This window comes from Homalodisca vitripennis, chromosome 8, assembly GCF_021130785.1.
Source record: "Homalodisca vitripennis isolate AUS2020 chromosome 8, UT_GWSS_2.1, whole genome shotgun sequence".
NCBI lineage: Eukaryota > Metazoa > Arthropoda > Insecta > Hemiptera > Cicadellidae > Homalodisca > Homalodisca vitripennis.
In genome coordinates this window covers 93,610,969-93,629,170 of record NC_060214.1, presented here as the reverse complement: position 1 = coordinate 93,629,170, position 18,202 = coordinate 93,610,969, and the positions used below count along the sequence as shown (strand labels likewise).

Sequence of the window (18,202 nt, the reverse complement as noted above, 5' to 3'; positions counted from 1 at the left end):
TTATAAATATTGCATTATTTATAATAAATTTTAAATAAACAAATTGAAAAACCAATAAAGGTACCTATTATAAAAAAATGTATTAATAACAATAAAGCTCTTTATGCATAGAAATTGAAACAAGGGATTTTATTGTTGTATCTTATTTTAGAGAATTATATAGAAATTGAATTGAATTGATAACAAATTTATTCATGTACATAGTCTGCACGTTGAATGGTATCATATTGATAAAATGTGTTTTTTATACCTCAAGTGTCAAATAAAAAGTACAACTAAATATTATAACTTCATGCAACATTTATTATATACCGTCCATAAACTCTTGTTAATTGTGAAGTTTGTGACTCCAAAAAAGAAGAATGCGCGGATTTTTTTACTAATCAGCATTTCTAATAAGGAACAAAACTTTCAGCGGTTAAGTCATAGATAGATGCTAAACTTCTCTACTCAACGATATATTAAAATGTTTATTGTGCTAGTCTATTCCCACTAGAATATCAAATAAAAAGTAATGTAAGAAAAATAAATGTAACAACAGTTAGCCTTTTCAAGGAAGATAAAATGATAAAGAAGGTGTGGCGAGGGGAACCAGAGGGAGTGAGGCCATTGGGCAGACCTAGGATGCGATGGAGAGATCAGGTGGAGAAGGATTTAAGAACGATTGGCGCTACACTGGAAGTGGCTCAAGATGGAGGAAGTTGGAGAGACATTGTTGGTGAGGTCAAAAATCATCTGGGTTTCGAGTGGCCACAGGAGTAAAGAGTAAAGTAGCCTTTTCAAACTTACATTATGATTATATAAATAAAGTATGGTAACATTTTTCCTCAAAGAAATAAGGAAACAAACTATCTAATACAAATATATAAAAATAATGAACCTATATTTACGGCATATTATGAGTTGTAATGACCTTTTATATAAAAAAAAACTGTGAGTGTATTTTGCAAAAGGGAATAAACAACCTGTCATAAATGAATTAACAAACACTATCAGTCAGTAAAAAACTATTGTTTTAAAATTAGGTGTTATGTGTACAGATACATTAGCAAGAAACCAGTACAGTATGAATCTAAGAAACATTTTAGAAGGTTTACTTACCTTGAACTATGGATCATCAGTTTTTGTCCTGTTCGTCTTCTGAACACAAAATAGTCACAAACGCAACTGATAGCTGATGTTTCTTTGACTACTCCTTTTATCCCAATAGGTTTGGATGAATGAAAAGAAGAAATATTTATATAGACTTTTTCGTAAACCTTTCAAGAATACAAATTTCTTAGAAGGAACATCCCTAGAGTCTTTTGATTAATACGCTTAATGGCCCGCAATGCCTCTCACCCTCAATAAATCTCTCTTCCAGACAATGTTTTCATAACTTAAAATGATTCTGGAAATCGCAATGTGTAAGGTGTGGGTAGACACTATTCTTTAAAGAAGGGTGGCAACTTCCATCTTAAGTTTGCCCATCCTCCTCTATCTGGAAAAGAGATTAGGGCCTTCCATTTTGAAGGTTTGAAACAGAAGTAGGCAATAAGCATCAGAGGTTACGGGGAATTGCGAGTGGTTTGGTGGAAATGAGATTCTGAGCTTGTTTCTAAATGATAAATTGCTTTTAGGTTGAAATAATTTTCAAAATTATTTTGGTTGTGTTGAATCGCATGTGCAGATAATGGCCTCTTATGATAGTAATGCCTCAGACTCGAGATGGGTAGACGGTTGTAGGGGCCAGAACTCAGGTTTGGCAGCCTCAAAAGGATTCATAATCAAGGGTTGCAGTGAGCCGCTAAGGTTAGTGTGTGCGTGGGTTTTTTAACATCCCTCCATCATTTAACAGTTCTAAACTGCACTAGTTCTACAACATTCCGCTTGGCGCTGCTCGACAGTCACTATTGGGGTGTGTTCTAGTGTTAGCCGCTAGGTGACAAATACATTGAGGAATTTCAAACCGTAACAATTTACAGCAATGAAAAGTTTATCTTCTCAGTAGGATTTGTAATCAAGGGTACCGGTCTTTTTACAGCACTTGGTCCTTGCATAGCTAAGTTGACTGCTTTCTGAATAATGCCTAGAACTTTGTCATGGCATCAAGTGTAACAACTATCAAATAGTTCCAATGGACAAACTGCCAGGATATCTAAAGCAGTTGAAGGACCTCTTCAACACAGAGAGCATCTCTCTCTCTCTCTCTCTCTCTCTCTCTCTCTCTCTCTCTCTCTCTGACAAGTGTTCCTACTGTTCGTAACAATTTTCTTATCTCGAAGAAGCTATTACGGGATTGTTAAGTTATGACAAACATAATATACTGATCATATTAATGATTTTAATACCATCTATATGAATTGTATGAAATTTTCATACTGGCTACTTCTGCATGTGGATAAATTGACATCACATGATTGGTTACCTATGAGGACTTAACAGTCGGGTATTTATTGGAAGACTCTCTTCTAGAATACTAGCTCTGAAGCATTTTATGAAATTGACTTAGATGTAATTTAACACAATTACATTACTTCGGTAATAGTCTAGTTGGCTGAACAAAACGTATCTCTCATGGTGATGGAAGGATTTCATTTCTGTTGGTCTATTTAGTTCACACGATATTTCAAAAACAAACTGAACTATATAGAGTTGAAATTTTGCATGAAGATTATTTATATATTAGCAACACTGAGTTCGATGATGGAGCCTATCGTTACATGTGATTTTGCTGAGTGTCTGCAAATATTTTTGGGTTAGTCTTATGGGTATCTATGACAGCAATGAGAAAATTGCACAATGCATAAGTATATAAAAATTGAGTACAATCGTATGAGATTTTAACATGTGACACTTCCATTCATGGAGTAAAAATAAAAAAATAATAGATTACAAAGTCAATTTTAAAAGTCCGTAACAAGGTTTGATTTCAGTGTACTCTGCGTTATAGTACCCTCCCTAGTTCACCAGGACTTTCGTTATTTGATCACTGCTATAGACAATAGACAGTTTCTTTATTCGTGTACATAGAGTTACAGAATTGGCGTCAAAATAAAATTGGCTATGAAATCTAACTCAAAGAACAAAAATGTGATGTATTATATGGTATGATATCTCAATGAAGATCATCAGGAAACTTTAAAATTTGCATGAAACTTTTATTTGTACAAGGACAAAATTAAATCTGTGATGGTTCATGTCAAACAATGGAATTTGGCTCAGCATCATTGAAACCTGTCACTTAGTAGGCTGAGAAAATTTACTTTTTGTCTGCAAGGGCATGTGAAAGTTTCTTTTCAGTATGATGTCTGTCTATCTGACCATAGAATATCTAGAGTGAAAAGACCTATAGGCTTTTTTGAAAATATAGTTAATATAAAATCTATAGAGCAATTTGTAATACGTAACAAACATAACATTACAACAAAAATTAGAATCTTAGGGCAATTTGCATCTTGCATAGTCCACACACTGTATAACAACATCTTAAGAATAGGTGGAAATTAACACAAAATCTCAAGTTTTTAACAAAATGTTTTAATTGCATAGAAATGCACATAGATTAACTGACAATTTAAGTATATTAGACAAAACAAGACTAAGAGAGTAATTTACTGCTACCTTATACAATAGTGACCACTTTTACTAAACTATTTGCCAGCCGAAAACTTCTGCACACTTTCGAGCATGTGGATGTAGGAACTGTGCTCGTAAGCGGTGGCAAAGTCTGATACTTTCTCCATCAGCTCATTGGTTATGCCCTTCTCTTCCAACAGGTTCATCAGTAAGTCGTAGAGATACTGGAACATCAAATATGATTTGTAAAATTGTTTATTTGTGACCTCTTAAAAAATATTTCAAAGAAATGTTGCATACTAAAAGTTGTAAAAACTAAGATTCCTCAAGTGTCTAGGAAATGCAAATAATTTCAGTTAAAATATGGTTATAATGTTTTTCTATCCCTTTTGCAAGTGTTTAATATGTGAACTGCTCAACAGAAGATTGGTGGGCCACTTAGGTTAAAAAGTTAATGTTATAAAATGGAAACTCTGATCAAAGAGGACATATTCAAAATCATGAAATGTTGTGTTGTCACCTTTGGTATGAATTAAGCATATATATTTTGTGAAATCTATTACAGAAGAAATTCAGAAAGTGCACATCTGAGGTTCCCCTTTAACATGGAGATAACGTTTAAAACTGCATTATACATAGAAACTCACCTCAAATCAACTCACGTTTCACTTCATAAACTTAGATTTTAATATCTTAACCCTGCACAACTGGCACTAAGCTATTTTGACGCATTAACTATGTTATAAAATGATCTCTCACAGCAATTCTATTTTTACTTTGTTTTAACTAAAACATACGTAAATTTAAAGATAAAGATCCAAGATTTCATAGTATACTGTAAAACATTCTATAGTTCCATTAAATTTGTCATTAGAACATTTAAAACTTGGATGTTCACATTTCCGATTGCGATTTGTTCACCTACTTGCCGAGAGTGTTGTTATTAGAAAGGGTGTATACTTTGCTTTCAGAAACATCATTTCAACTGTAAGCAAATAGATTTTTATACAATAGTTGTTTGAAAATGTTAGGTTTTGTAAAATCCCAAATTTCTAATGCGCCGAAAAGAGCTTCATTAAATTTTATTATTTTTTGTACTCTATCATTGTCTGGAAGTGGTGAAAATCATATAAAAACAAAGAAAAAATCCTCTCAGCAACAGTATCCTGACTGAAGACTAAGAACTATTATTTTATTTTTGTTCTGTTGCACAATCACCGACTCAACTAGTAGATAAGAATTACACATCATGTGGTTGGTTGCTATAGTTGATGTCTTGGTTGTTATTACACTATTTGTTAATACTAGCGTATTGTTTGCTATCTATTTGTATCTATTAGATTTTTAATTGTTGGTAATTCTAAGCAATATATGGGTCAACCTCGATTTTTCTCATATTACAATATAATGTTCCAATAGTCAATTAGAAAAGGAAATGACTAGAATTTCTTGCTGGAAAGCAGTTATAGGGAGCAGGCAACCGCCAGACGGTCATGTGTTTAAAATTGTTTTACATACATTACCTACATTATATTGTAATATGTAAATAACAATTTATCAGTAATTTTTAATAAAAAAAGGATCACGCACGATGCCTGCCCGCTGCTTGCTCTTTTAGAAAAAAAATTAACTCGAGTAGTTCCAAATTTGAAGCCCAGATCACGTCAGTGCCCCTGATCACTAATACGTAATTCTAAGCAATATATGACCGTCTGGCGGTTGCCTGCTCCCTATAACTGCTTTCCAGCAAGAAATTCTAGTCATTTCCTTTTCTAATTGACTATTGGAACATTATATTGTAATATGAGAAAAATCGAGGTTGACCCATATATTGCTTAGAATTACCTAATTGTTTATTGCCTATAAATAAACGCTTGTGTAGTGTTTTATAAATTATTAGTGAAAAATTTATAAGTTTGTGTAAGTTTTTACCTGCAGGTTGGCCTTTATGTTCATGTAAATTCAATATTTTTATTGCTGAGGAAATAATTTATCATACATTTCACAATGAGTGTTAATTTGGAAGAGTAGTAGCATTAGGAATTTGCTGGGTAGTGAATCAGAAGATAATCTTAGTTTGGTAAATATGGATGAAGTTTTATCTGACTTGGATGAACCATTGGCTATTGAATTAATTGTGCCTGATCCTACTGACTGAAAATAATAAAGATAAAAATGCATTGTTGTCCATGTTTGTAAAGTCATATACATGTACTTTCTATAGGCCTATAAATAACTTTTGGATGAAAACAAAATTGTTACAGTACTTATAAAGGTTAGGCATTCATTTCACAGTTTTTACTATTTTTAAATTTTAAAAATATTGTTGCCATGGAAATAATTATATAACATGAACTTCTAAATATACATTTTTTTCTACACATATTTACATTTTAGTAAAAAACATGAGTTCATCCAATAGAAACCAAACTTTCATAATTATATACAAAATAGTGCAGTTAGAAAATTTAGCAGATTTTGCAGATTTTATGGATATATTATTAGAAAGTACCAACAAAATTCTTTTACTGAAATAATTTGTAACAGTTAGTGAGTTAGACATATAACAAAACTGTTGTATACAAGGGTCGTCCATAAAAATAAACCGCCGTTTGGGCGTGGCGAGATAAGTAGTAGGGGTAGCACCGCCATTATCACATCGGCGTGCACAGCCATTCAGTACGCTTCTAGCTGTGCAAGGGAGAGCATCGTGCTATCACGCGTTCTTTTGTTACAACGTAAAAACATGAACGCCGTGATAGAAAATCCCGCCAAGTGTGAAGTGTGTGGTGTAATAAGATTTCTGTGGTCGAAAAGTTACGCAGCAGCTGAAATTCATCGTGAATTGAGTGCGGTGTATGGCCCAAACATTATGAGCGAAGGTGTAGTCCGTCAATGGGTTCGTTTTTAAAAAAAATGGAAGAACGAATGTTCACGATGAAGACCGGAGTGGTAGGCCATCTATCGCCAGTGATGACTTGGTGAACAAAGTGGATGAGAAAATTCGCGAGAACCGTCGCTTCACAATCTAGGAACTTTCAGATCATTTTCTTGAAGTTTCTCGAAGTCTTGTGCATGAGATAGTGACAGAAAAACTAGGCTATCACAAGTTTTGTGCTCGTTGGATTCCAAAAGTGCTCACCGATGATCACAAAATGAAAAGAATGAGTTCTGCCATAGACTTTCTTACTCTGTATGACGTTGAAAGAGAAACATTTTTGAACAGGATCGTTACAGGAGATGAGACTTGGGTAGCCTATGTGAATGACGAAACAAAACAACAATCAATGCAATGGGGTCATACCGCTTCACCAAGCAAGCCAAAGAAAGCTCGCCAATCTTTTTCAGCGAGAAAATTGATGGCTACAGTTTTTTGGGATACTAAGGGTATCTTGCTCGTTGAATTTATGGAGCGTGGTATGACCATTACAGCTGCAGCTTACTGTGAAACCTTAAAACGGCTACGACAAGCGATTCAAAACAAGCGTCATGGTCTTCTGACATCTTATTTTTTTTTAAAGATTTTTTTAAAGACGGAATTTCAAAAACAGTTTAAAAGATATGATAAGTGCTTGAATTTGTATGGTGAATATGTAGAAAAGTAGAGAAAAGCTGTAGTTTTAATATTTATATAATAAACTTTTTGTATCTCAACTGGTTTATTTTTTATTTCAAAACAGAGGTTACTTTGTGGACGACCCTCGTATTTTGGTTTTATTCAAATAAATTTCACATTAGCTATAAAGGTGCTATACATTGGGAAAAATTTCTTTACTATTTTTGAATTATTTTGAAAAGTAAAATTCAAATAATTTAATATTAAATCCTTTTGTTGTAAACTGCAATTATTTCTAAAAACGCTGATTAAAAAAATGTCTGTACCTTGAAAAATAATTGAGCAGTGATTAAAATTTAAAACCCTTACAAAATCATAAAAAGTGCCTGCCATCTTGGGAAAAAAAATGATTGTCAGTTTCAGGGTTAATGTAATGAATTGTTAAAAATATGTCTTATCTATTGATATTAATTATTTGTTACATTCTATGTATAGAGTCTTATGCGAATATCTAAAGTAAGTATAAATTGTAAAAAATAGTATTAATAAATAATTGTATTCTTAACAATTCACTAGCATTAAGACACTGAAATCTAAGTTTAGTAAGCGACACATATATGGTTTGATAAAAGTTCCTGATTATAATGCAGTTTTAAAATTAACATTCGGCCTCCACCAATTACCACCAGCGTCTTCTTGTCCATTAATGATCTATAGACATATAATTAAGAATTAGAACCAATCAGTTCCAGAAATAAAGATCCTAGCTCAGTGAACTTGCCACTTGTACTTCTTAAATTAAGACAGGAAGTAAGAGCACTCCAAGCAAGTCTTACTCACCCCATCTAAAACTTCACCAGACACAGCGTAGTTGGAGTCCTTCCATTCTCCTTCGTAGAAAGTTACTTCATCAATACCAAATATGTCATCATCTGGAACAGAAATCAGTCATTCTGTAAGTACTTTTACTACACACTCTAAAAATTATTTAACAGGTCTTAAAGGCTAACCACTGAAATTGTTTGAGAAAAAGTTACTGTAACACAACTATCTCATTGATTTTTAATTATAATATAAGTGATAATTTGTAGAACAGAAATGTTACAATTAATACTGCTAACAATATTAAACGCACACAAAATTTATATACAAATATTATTCCCGTTTTCCACACAAGTTTAATTTTCAACTAAGTTTTGTTACAGACAGTATTTTTCAGATTATTATTACCAGATTTATTATTGGTACATCATAAAGATACCAAATAAAATCAAAATATAATACACATCTCTCCAATAGAAACATATAAGACAATTACCCATTACTTAATCTATTGCTGATGAAAACTGTAGAAATTCCATCATTATTGTATTCAATACTCATCTCCACAACTATAAAAAAATAAAATATCAGTGTTTTACTAAATGAACATAGACATGCTAAAAAATATATAAATCATGCTCCTAGGCAAAGCTTAAACATTTCTGTTATGGGGTGGCCTGTAACAAAGCCCAGCAATATGAAATGAAGCCATAGTAATTCATAGTTTCAGCAATTCTACAAAATGCTAGTAACATCTGACAAAGTTGTCCGGAGAAAACTTGCAAACTTTTGTTTATAATACCACAGATTGCTACATGGTCCTTACGTAGCACAGAGTTGTAACAAGTGTTCCAAAGTTTCATCTTGCCCCAGCCTTTATTATGACAGGCTATTTGTAAGTGTTTTCCACCCATACTTTAAAAATGTTCTAAATAATAAATTTATATCATGAACCTACACATTTAATACATTATTTTTTCAGGGGAATGTATAAATAATTATGGTATACAGAAATTATATATAAATAGTTGAGCAAAAATGTAACTAACTTTTTTAATTTTTGTTTTTTTATTAGAATCTTAAGATAAGAAATTTACTCTTCATTGTATCACTAGTTTCAGAAAATATATAATGGCATCCAGGTTCTCTTGAAGAAAAATTAAGTATATTGCAAAACCCACAAATGGTACATGAAAGGTTAAATTTGTTACTTTGGGTACTTTATTTTTTTAAATTTACAAAAAATATAATTTTTGCTCTAAATGTTTCCTAAATATGCAAAAATGTACCTGTATATGCATAACAAAACACTAAATAAGTTAATAACCTATTTTTTTATATTTTTGTACGGGGTGTTGAGTGTGACAGGTTCTGATAAATCAACAGTTTTTATGTACATTTTTATATGGTAATATTTAACTGATCATGAATATATATATATATACATATATATTCCAATAAATAAATACTAATTTTCAACTTTTGTTGAAATATTGGCTTAGTTCGAAGTTCCAGAAATCATAAGGAAACTTAGGTGTTAGCACTGTCAAGGCTGTATGAGTCTGACATGTCTACTAGTTCTCCAATGTCAGACAATCTATTAGCAAAATATTGGAGCATTATTGAAACGAGAGCCTAAAACAAGCTACAAACCAACAAAATAATCTTTACCCATAATATATCACTAATATTTTAGCTCTGAAACACTTTTACTGCACTGCACAATAGCCTAAATTTAGATTGAATCTATGCTTACTAATTACACCATATCACACATAAAACCATGAAATTACTAACAAAAACACTATGTATCAATTTTAATATATCCATAATAAATTCGTTTATAAGTACGAGAGGTCATTTTTTAAGAAAGAACCGTCTTATAATGGATCAAGGGAAACTTTATGTATGACATTAAATTGTATCACAAAGTAAATTATGAACATTTATTCACTTCTCTACATAGTTATCATAAACATTTAAAGATTTTTCAAGCCGTGGCACCAGCACCAACTCTGCCGCTTGACCATTAAACCAGTTTGTAATAGTTTCTTTCAACATGTCATCATTTTCCAAGCGCATCCCACCAAGAAATTCCTTGAGTTTTGGAAAAAAATGAATGTCTGAAGGTGCTGTATGGTGGATGATCCAGTAATTCACAATGAAAATTGTCCAGCTGTGTCTGTGTTCTTACCACGATGTGAGGCCAAGCATTGTCGTGATGCAGAACAACACCGCTAGAGAGCAGGCCTCGTCAGCGGTTTTGTATAACGTGCCTAAGCTTTAATAATAAAACCAATGGTCACATATGCTGCCTTAGTGTGGTGGCCGAAAGTAGAACAAACAACAGCTGCTAAAAGACTACAGAGTCTTCAAAGGCTAGCTTGCTTAAGAAGTACTCCTTTGACAACCCATATACTGTCTCTATCAAAAGTAGGGAAAAATGGATTAAAAAGGAGGCCCACCCTACAAAAGGAGTCTTGAAGTTCATCAAGTTCTACACAGTTGGTTCATGCCTTGATTCTAGGGCAGGATACAGAATACACAGACCAGGAGTCGACATGGCTGTGCTCCTAGGAAAACATGCCACGGTTTTTCAGGCGGAGGTCATGGCAATAGACTCATGTTCCAGAAGACTCATACAAATGAGGGCAAAAAGATTAAAATACTTAATACTTTCTGATAGCAATAAAGGTACTTGATACCTGTTCGTTTGATTCGAAAGCAGTCTGGGAATGTAAGAATGCTCTAGATGAGCTGGCAACGATTAACAGAGTAACACTCGGTTGCGTACCGGGTCATGAAGGCATTCATGGAAATGAAAAAGCAGACATCCTCGCCAAAAAGGGAGCGGAATCCATGATGGTGGGGCCTGAGCCAGGTTGCGGGATAGCCTTCTCCAACAGTAAAGCTCTGGTCAAAGATTGGGAAAAGAGGATAAGAAACATTAATTGGAGTAGAGCCTCAGGATTAAGACCATCCAAAATGTTTATCTCTCTTACGTTAAAGGGTGGACAGCTCTCTTAGATCAGAATAAGGAGGATATAAGACTAATATTAAGAATGTTGACAGGACATGGCCTCCTAAGGAAACATCTTATGAGGGTAGGCCTTAGCCAGACTAACAAATGTAGACTCTGTGGAGAAGAGGAGGAATCAGCAGAGCATATTTGGTTAGATTGTCCTGCCATCTTAGAAACTTGGAAAAGATTCCTGGGAGCATATCTCCTCAGGCCCAAGGAAATCAGAGAACAGGAGCCCTAAAATTTGATCGGTTTTTGCAAAAGTCTCAGGCTTTGAGGACACAAAATTAAAATAAGGGAGCCGCAATGGTTCTTTTTAGGACTATGCGCGGGGACAACTGTCCTTTTCCCTCAGGAAGGAAAAAAAAGCTTTAATAACGTTTCACAATATCACTCTGCATTTACTGTCATTCCTTATAGCAGAAAGTCTATCAAAAGTATGCCTTTCCATTCTCAAAAAACTGTGGCCAAGGTTCTTACTTGGTTTTTGTGGATTCGTCGGTGAGTTTGGGTGATGTCACTCACTGGATTAATTTGTAACTAAGTGTATCAGTACAGACCTGAAAACTTGTGGAAATTCCTGATGAAGTTCGTTAACCGTGAAGCAACTATATATTTGGTGAATTTCCTCATCAACTATTTGTATCAAACCTTCATTCATGACAGTAGGTCGTACTTCCTCATGAACATTTGTCCTTCCTTCATTAAAAAGCCTACACCGTTTTTGCACATTTCCATCGTTCATTTACACCTCACCATCAACTTCAACAAACTTGTCGTTTAACTTCAGTAGGACGAACTTCTTTTTCATTTAAAAACTGAATTACTGAATGCATTTCACAATCAGCGGGCTTAATGATTGACATGGTGACAAACAGAGCAGTAAAACCATACAGCCAACACAGGCAGAGACACGAAACATAATGGTGGTGTACTGGGGGACTGACCAAGAGAGGCTGACCTTGAACGGACGTCACATTACAGGATATGCAGGTACAATGCGTAATCGGTTCTTACTTTAAAAATGAGCCACGTAATTAAAACTATCTCATGAAATAAATAGCTTTTGTGACTAAACCAAAACAGACATTATCTTGATTCAAAATTGCTTAATAAAGACAATCGTTGACAAGACGAACAGAGGACAAGTTGAATGACATTAATGGAACATCACTGTTGCCAAGACATGAAAACTAATTGAAATCAGCAATTATTTCTATTATAAATGGTATATACATAGTGGTGGTAGTGTTGGATTATGTACTGTCAAAGTTGGTGCATGTTGCATTGACATTATTACGTTGACCAATACTACAGAATTATTCGGATCAACATTAGAATGTTGATTACCAGTTTAAGAGTTGAGAGCTTCAAACGTTAAGCCACATTGTTAATAGTTATTATTTTATATGGCTTTATGCGTGTATGAGCACTTCTGGTTTGAATGAATTATATTTCCAATTCCAAGGCTGAGTTAAACAGTAATAATAAAACATTTCCTAGTTCTTGTTTTCACCAAAACACACAAAATTATCAATACAAACTTTGATATTACATTTGATCAAATAACCAAGGGTCTGCCATATAGATTTTGCAAAACTCTGCATAGGCGTAGTCTACTACGTCTACTCTAAGGCACTTAAAGGGTTAACATAAATTTAATGGTAAATAATTACAGAAGCGTGTACTCAAATTTCAATATCTGTTTTTTAAGATGTTTTATTTTTGTTATGTACTTTCATCATTTGGTTGGTAATCAAGTTTGGATGTGGATCCAAATCATGCAATAAGCCCAGACAGGATAAAAAAAAGATCAATTAGTCTATTCTAGCGTACCCTTCAAATTGGTATCTGTTATTTCTAAAGAAATTGAGCACATTGTGAGTGGAGATTTCTTTATTTTGATCCTAATATAGTGACTAATATCTAAACACAGAGAACTTATCAAACTTACTGAAGCCATCGTTCTCCTGTTGTTCCTGGTTGTGGGATATGTAAGAACAGGTGAACCCAAGTGTCCTGTCGCCTCGCTTGATGTCAACTTCAAATGTTGGCCTTGACTTCAGTTCAATATTTGGTTTGTCCATGTTTGGGTTAATATCAGGTTCCGTATCAGAGTCCACGCTATGATTCACATTGAAATTGATTTCTATCCTGAAAAAGTGTAACGCAATATAATAAAGAAATATATACCTGTGTGTTGAGAGATATTTTAACCTAATCAGAAAAAATATTATATTTTTCTAATTTGTCCTTTCTACTCCTTAAACTTGATTTAAGTTTACAGGTTGAAAGAAAAGTAATAAACCCTTTGCAGGCCAGTACAGAGTACAACAGCACTGTCCAAAAGAATAAACCTCTATTATTAAATTTGCTTGTTCTTGTTTACTAAACATATTCTTTGCATAACCACATTTCTATTTATCAGTTTAAAAGCAATTGATGCATATTACTCAATTCATTAAATTGATAATGTATCTTCCATGATTCTACTATCAAAAATAAGGGCACCAAATTGTAAATGTTTAAAATTGTTCTTGATGGGAGAACCCAAAGCAATTTTACTACAGCTGATTCTTAATCCCAAAATATGTGTCATTTACGGGTATACGATACACTCTTTAATAATACTACACTCATTCGGTTGTTTTTATCAAACGAAGAATTTATTTAACTTAAGATATGATTTTATCTCATTAATTATATTAATGTTTAATTGTTTATAACAAAAAGTAACTATTTTTTGGAGAATTAGTAAATGGCGATGAATATGAGGAAATTGTGTGAGATTAACGATTGAAAGTTCTCGATGAATGGTCAAGAGAAGTTTGCAGAGTGGAACAACGGCAGAGTTTCTGGTAGACCGTCTAAGTGATTTTTCATATTGCAGGTAAGTGTGGCTGTCTAGGGAGAATATTTTTCTCCATTTCACAAAAGCAATTACTTACTGATATCGATCAAGCTATAAATTTTGTAACGTTTCTCTGATATGTAGGTCTAAACAAACGTTAGTTTTGTTATTTTTTTAAATCCTATTGTCAAATTTATTTCATTAGAAATTGTAAAGTGTTAAATTTGATGTTAATGTATTACAATTCCTGTTGCTTACGATTAATATATAATAATAAAGTTGCATAATATATTGAATTGTTCAGTAATAGTAATAACAATTGACTCACAAGTGTAGGCTGCTTATTAAAGTCTCCTCTCATTTACATGTAAAAAAGTGTATGAAGATTTTTAGTTTACTTTTATACTAATTATTATGTATATAAATACTTTTTTAAGGACATCCAATCTATCAGATGTTGGTTCTCTTCACCTAGAACATTAGCGTATAATGTACTAGATGTCGGCTGCAGAAGGATTACAAAGCACAAGTAACATTAAATACCTACTTTCATTTTATTTAAACAGTTTTACAAATATTTATACCCAATCACATTGTTTAATTCACTAGTCTGACAAAGGTAAAACTACATCTAAAGGAATTCAAGCAGTAAATTTACCAAAACTTACTTTTCATCTCCTGCTGCTTTTGATAAACTCACTTCTGAACCATCTAATTTTACTTTAAATCCACAGACTTCAGTCGGAATGTTTTTGGTTTTCTGTAATTTCCTTTCTGCAGCAATCTCTTCATGTAAAAATTCAACCAATTCTTGTTCAGCTGAAAACAAATAGATGTATTAGTTTCTGGATTCAATGTTTTGGGTGTTTCGGTATATGGTAGGTGACTCAGTTCTTCATCTTTAGTATGTATAGACAATGTGTAACAAATTTGTGTCCAATTATTTAATACAAAACCACCAATTCCACAAATTATTGTAAATACTTGAGGATCCCGAGTGTCTCGAGCAATTTAATTTCCCTATTATGAGGAAATATCTTTCAGAATAGATTTGCTGTATAATATATCTAAATAAAAAACCATATAATTTCAGATATCCAATACAAAACTTACTTCGCCTAGCTTCAAGTGATTACTTACACCAAATAAAATTCCTGTAAACATCTCACAAAGTACATTGTAGAAGCTCCTTTCACTTAGTAATCCTCTATCCTCTGAGTAAACTCCATCTACTATTTGCTATCTGTGTAACAATGACTAACCGCTTTCAAGAAGTTGTTGCAAGTATCCTCTCTAAAACTTCTAGTCTGTACAAATACTCACGTAGATTACATGTGCGTAGGTCAGCTAACATGCCACTTTCTAAATTTCCGTTTCAAGGACGAGCTTTCGACAAAAAAAAGAAGACAATACATTAATTACATGAAAACATTTTTTAGATGATACAAGTTAGTTACTGTTGAAAAATTCGGCATCGGTTCATTATATCAATAGTTATAATTAAGTAATACCATTTGTCAATATCAACGTAAAAAAATTGGCTCCACTTATCGTACTCTACCCGAACAAAATGAAACTTTGTTTAGCCTATACTAAGTTTGAGCAACGTAGTACTCAAGTTAAAATTACTTAACAGAGTTAACATGTACAACATTTAATTTGTTCTAGGGTAATCGAGATTCGATATTATCGATCATTATAGTGTTGGCCGCCTATCATACTACAGCCCATCTGAATGCAAATGGTAAAGATTGATAAAGATCAATTGTGCATTCATGCCAAGTGATACATGATGGGTGATAATTTCCTACAAGAAATCCTAAATGGCATCTACCACAATAGCAAATTCCAATTAGTGGTTTTGGCAATGAAATAGTTAGGCTAAGATATTATTTAGGGTAGGGTACCACAAGCGGACCCAGTTTTTTATAACAATATTGACAAACGATATTACTCAATTGCAACACTTTTCCATATAATTTTTTCATATTCTTTTACAGATAATAAACAGACAGTCGAAAGCTCATGGAGTGGCATATCAGCCTACCTGCTTGGAAATCATTTCTCCTATTTATGCAGAAGAGAAGTACGGTTTTCTAGGGAAGATGCTTCAACAACTTCTCGAAAACAGTTAATCTTATTTAGAATAATCGAATAAGATATTATTTAGGGTAGGGTACCACAAGCGGACCCAGTTTTTTATAACAATATTGACAAACGATATTACTCAATTGCAACACTTTTTCATATTGTTTTACAGATAATAACAGACAGTCGAAAGCTCATGGAGTGGCATATCAGCCAACCTGCTTGCAAATCATTTCTCCTATTTATGCAGAAGAGAAGTACGGTTTTCTAGGGAAGATGCTTCAACAACTTCTCGAAAACAGTTAATCATCACTACACAAGAGAAAAAATATAAATAATTAACCCTTTGGGTGCCACGGGTATTTTCCGAAGGCATATGCATAAAGTGCCACGCTGTTTTTCGCATATTTGTAAGCTTTTGGGAAAAAAGCTGTTGTAAAATAACTACCAAACAGATTTCCATCATTTTGTTGTTGTTTTTTTTTCTTATTAAATGCAGAATATGATACATATCGTTACAAATAAAATTTGATTTATAAAAATATAAAAATGTCAGTATTTATAAAAAAGTTTTTTACTTTTGTATAAAAAGTTAAGTTTTGACCTAATTTGTGTGTATACGGTATTTTTAAGATTTTTTTCTTTATACCATGATAAATGCCATGATTCTAAATAAAACACATGTGTAATATCTTATTCTAGAATTTTAAAAACATGGTATTTATATGTATTAACAAAATGCTGCCCGGTACCGACATTTTATAAACTGTACTTCATTTGTCAGAGTTTAGAAATTACTTAGTAATGATGTAGTTTTCCCAATAAATCTAATAAAACATAAATACAACACAAATAAATATGATTAGTAAATTTAGAAACAAATACTTGCTAACATATTTACATAAAAGTTTACATTTACTAAATAATAACCCTAATAATATTTACACTGAAAATTTACGTTTTTAGCTTGAACACAACTCAAATCATACATTACTTTTGTAAAGATATACAGTAAAATACTGTATAAGTTAATATTTTATTTTGTATTTGCTCAAATGCTTGGTTATCGCCACATAAACAACAAGAAAGGCCGTTACGCAACACGGTACTCGTCCGCTACGTCGCGTGATTGGAAGAAAGAATCATCTTACAGGTACTTATCACAGCCCACTATTTTTGGACGAGTTTTCCTTATCAGAGATCAAAATAAACTTCATTATACGTTGCTTCTTCCATAATGAATCGAAAAATACTCGATGAGTCATACTTCCTATCTCCAAATCGTCTCCAAATAGACACACGAATGACCTGACATTTTCGAATAATGAAACGTTGTTCTTATAGTTGTTGATTTAATTGATTGCCGTAATGACTTGTAAATTCCAAAATAGGTCAGTTGGGTAATTATCATATTATCGGCCGGGGCGGAAAAATACGAGTTTTGCGTTAAAAACTTATTAGAATCGTCATATAGAACAAAAAAGTATAAGGTTTGATGGGGTGGAAATGAGAAATAACGAAGTTCTAGAAAATGAAAAATGAAATAACTTTTCAGTAATATCTCCATGTTCTACATCCACGTCTAGCGTCACGTGACCTTTTGTGGCCAATGATTGAACCTCGTGATGACGTCATCGGTCGGTTGCGCCGCCATCTTTGCAAACGTAAATGAAAAATAATACAAAAATGAGCAGAATTTTTATCAAAATAAATAATGTTTTTCTTAATTTCGTGAAAAAAATTAATTACGAGTGCCTCCGGCCATCAGCGCGGGCTTCGCCGGTGCTGCCCCCGCGCTGATGTCAATAAAAGAAAAACTTCCCTCGAGATAGTACCTATCAGTAAAATATAAAATACTAGAGGGGCTGATCAAAAATATAAATTGAAATGTAATGCAAAGGCAATTATGTAAAGTTAAAAAACTAAATAAATCATAAAAAACTCAAATATATAGATGGATCAGAGAACACATACCATTAGTGTGTTGGCGGATACAGCTGAGCAGCAGCAACAAAAAAGTCGTCTATCACAACGAAACGACAAAGTCTCCCGTTTTTAAAAACACCACTCGACCGCACGACGAACACATACACTCATTTTTAAAAATTCCATGTTCAATTAAAAAAGAGATAATTTCGTTTCGGTTAAAACGTAAACTCTCTACGTGCCCTACGAAAACACTCCGACACACACAATTCACTAGGGTTGGTTGAACTAGTGGATGGTTGATTCATCATTGTAAACGCACTCACTCAATCCGACCTACTGAACACGATATCTTGTGTAGAACTGACCCATGCCCCGG

General features: G+C 33.2%; 1 protein-coding gene across 1 annotated transcript; it reads right to left on the bottom strand.

Annotated features, from left to right (window-relative positions):
* Positions 1–3,498: 3,498 nt before the first annotated feature.
* On the bottom strand, positions 3,499–15,163 carry LOC124368273 (complement component 1 Q subcomponent-binding protein, mitochondrial). The gene is made up of 5 exons (XM_046825547.1): positions 15,133–15,163; positions 14,478–14,628; positions 12,913–13,112; positions 7,955–8,046; positions 3,499–3,782 (listed from the first exon to the last, which is right to left on the bottom strand). The coding sequence occupies exons 1-5, from the start codon at positions 15,161–15,163 to the stop codon at positions 3,633–3,635; spliced, it is 624 nt and encodes a 207-aa protein (XP_046681503.1). The 3' UTR covers positions 3,499–3,632.
* Between the last annotated feature and the right edge of the window lie 3,039 nt (positions 15,164–18,202).

Excerpts from the sequence above, each read along its gene's own strand:
- LOC124368273 (XM_046825547.1), bottom strand. The coding sequence starts at position 15,163 with ATGTTAGCTGACCTACGCACATGTAATCTAC. Across the intron at positions 14,629-15,132 it reads CCTACGCACATGTAATCTAC|CTGAACAAGAATTGGTTGAA; the intron begins GTGAGTATTTGT and ends ATTTGTTTTCAG. Across the intron at positions 8,047-12,912 it reads ACAGGAGAACGATGGCTTCA|ATGATGACATATTTGGTATT; the intron begins GTAAGTTTGATA and ends TTTCTGTTCCAG.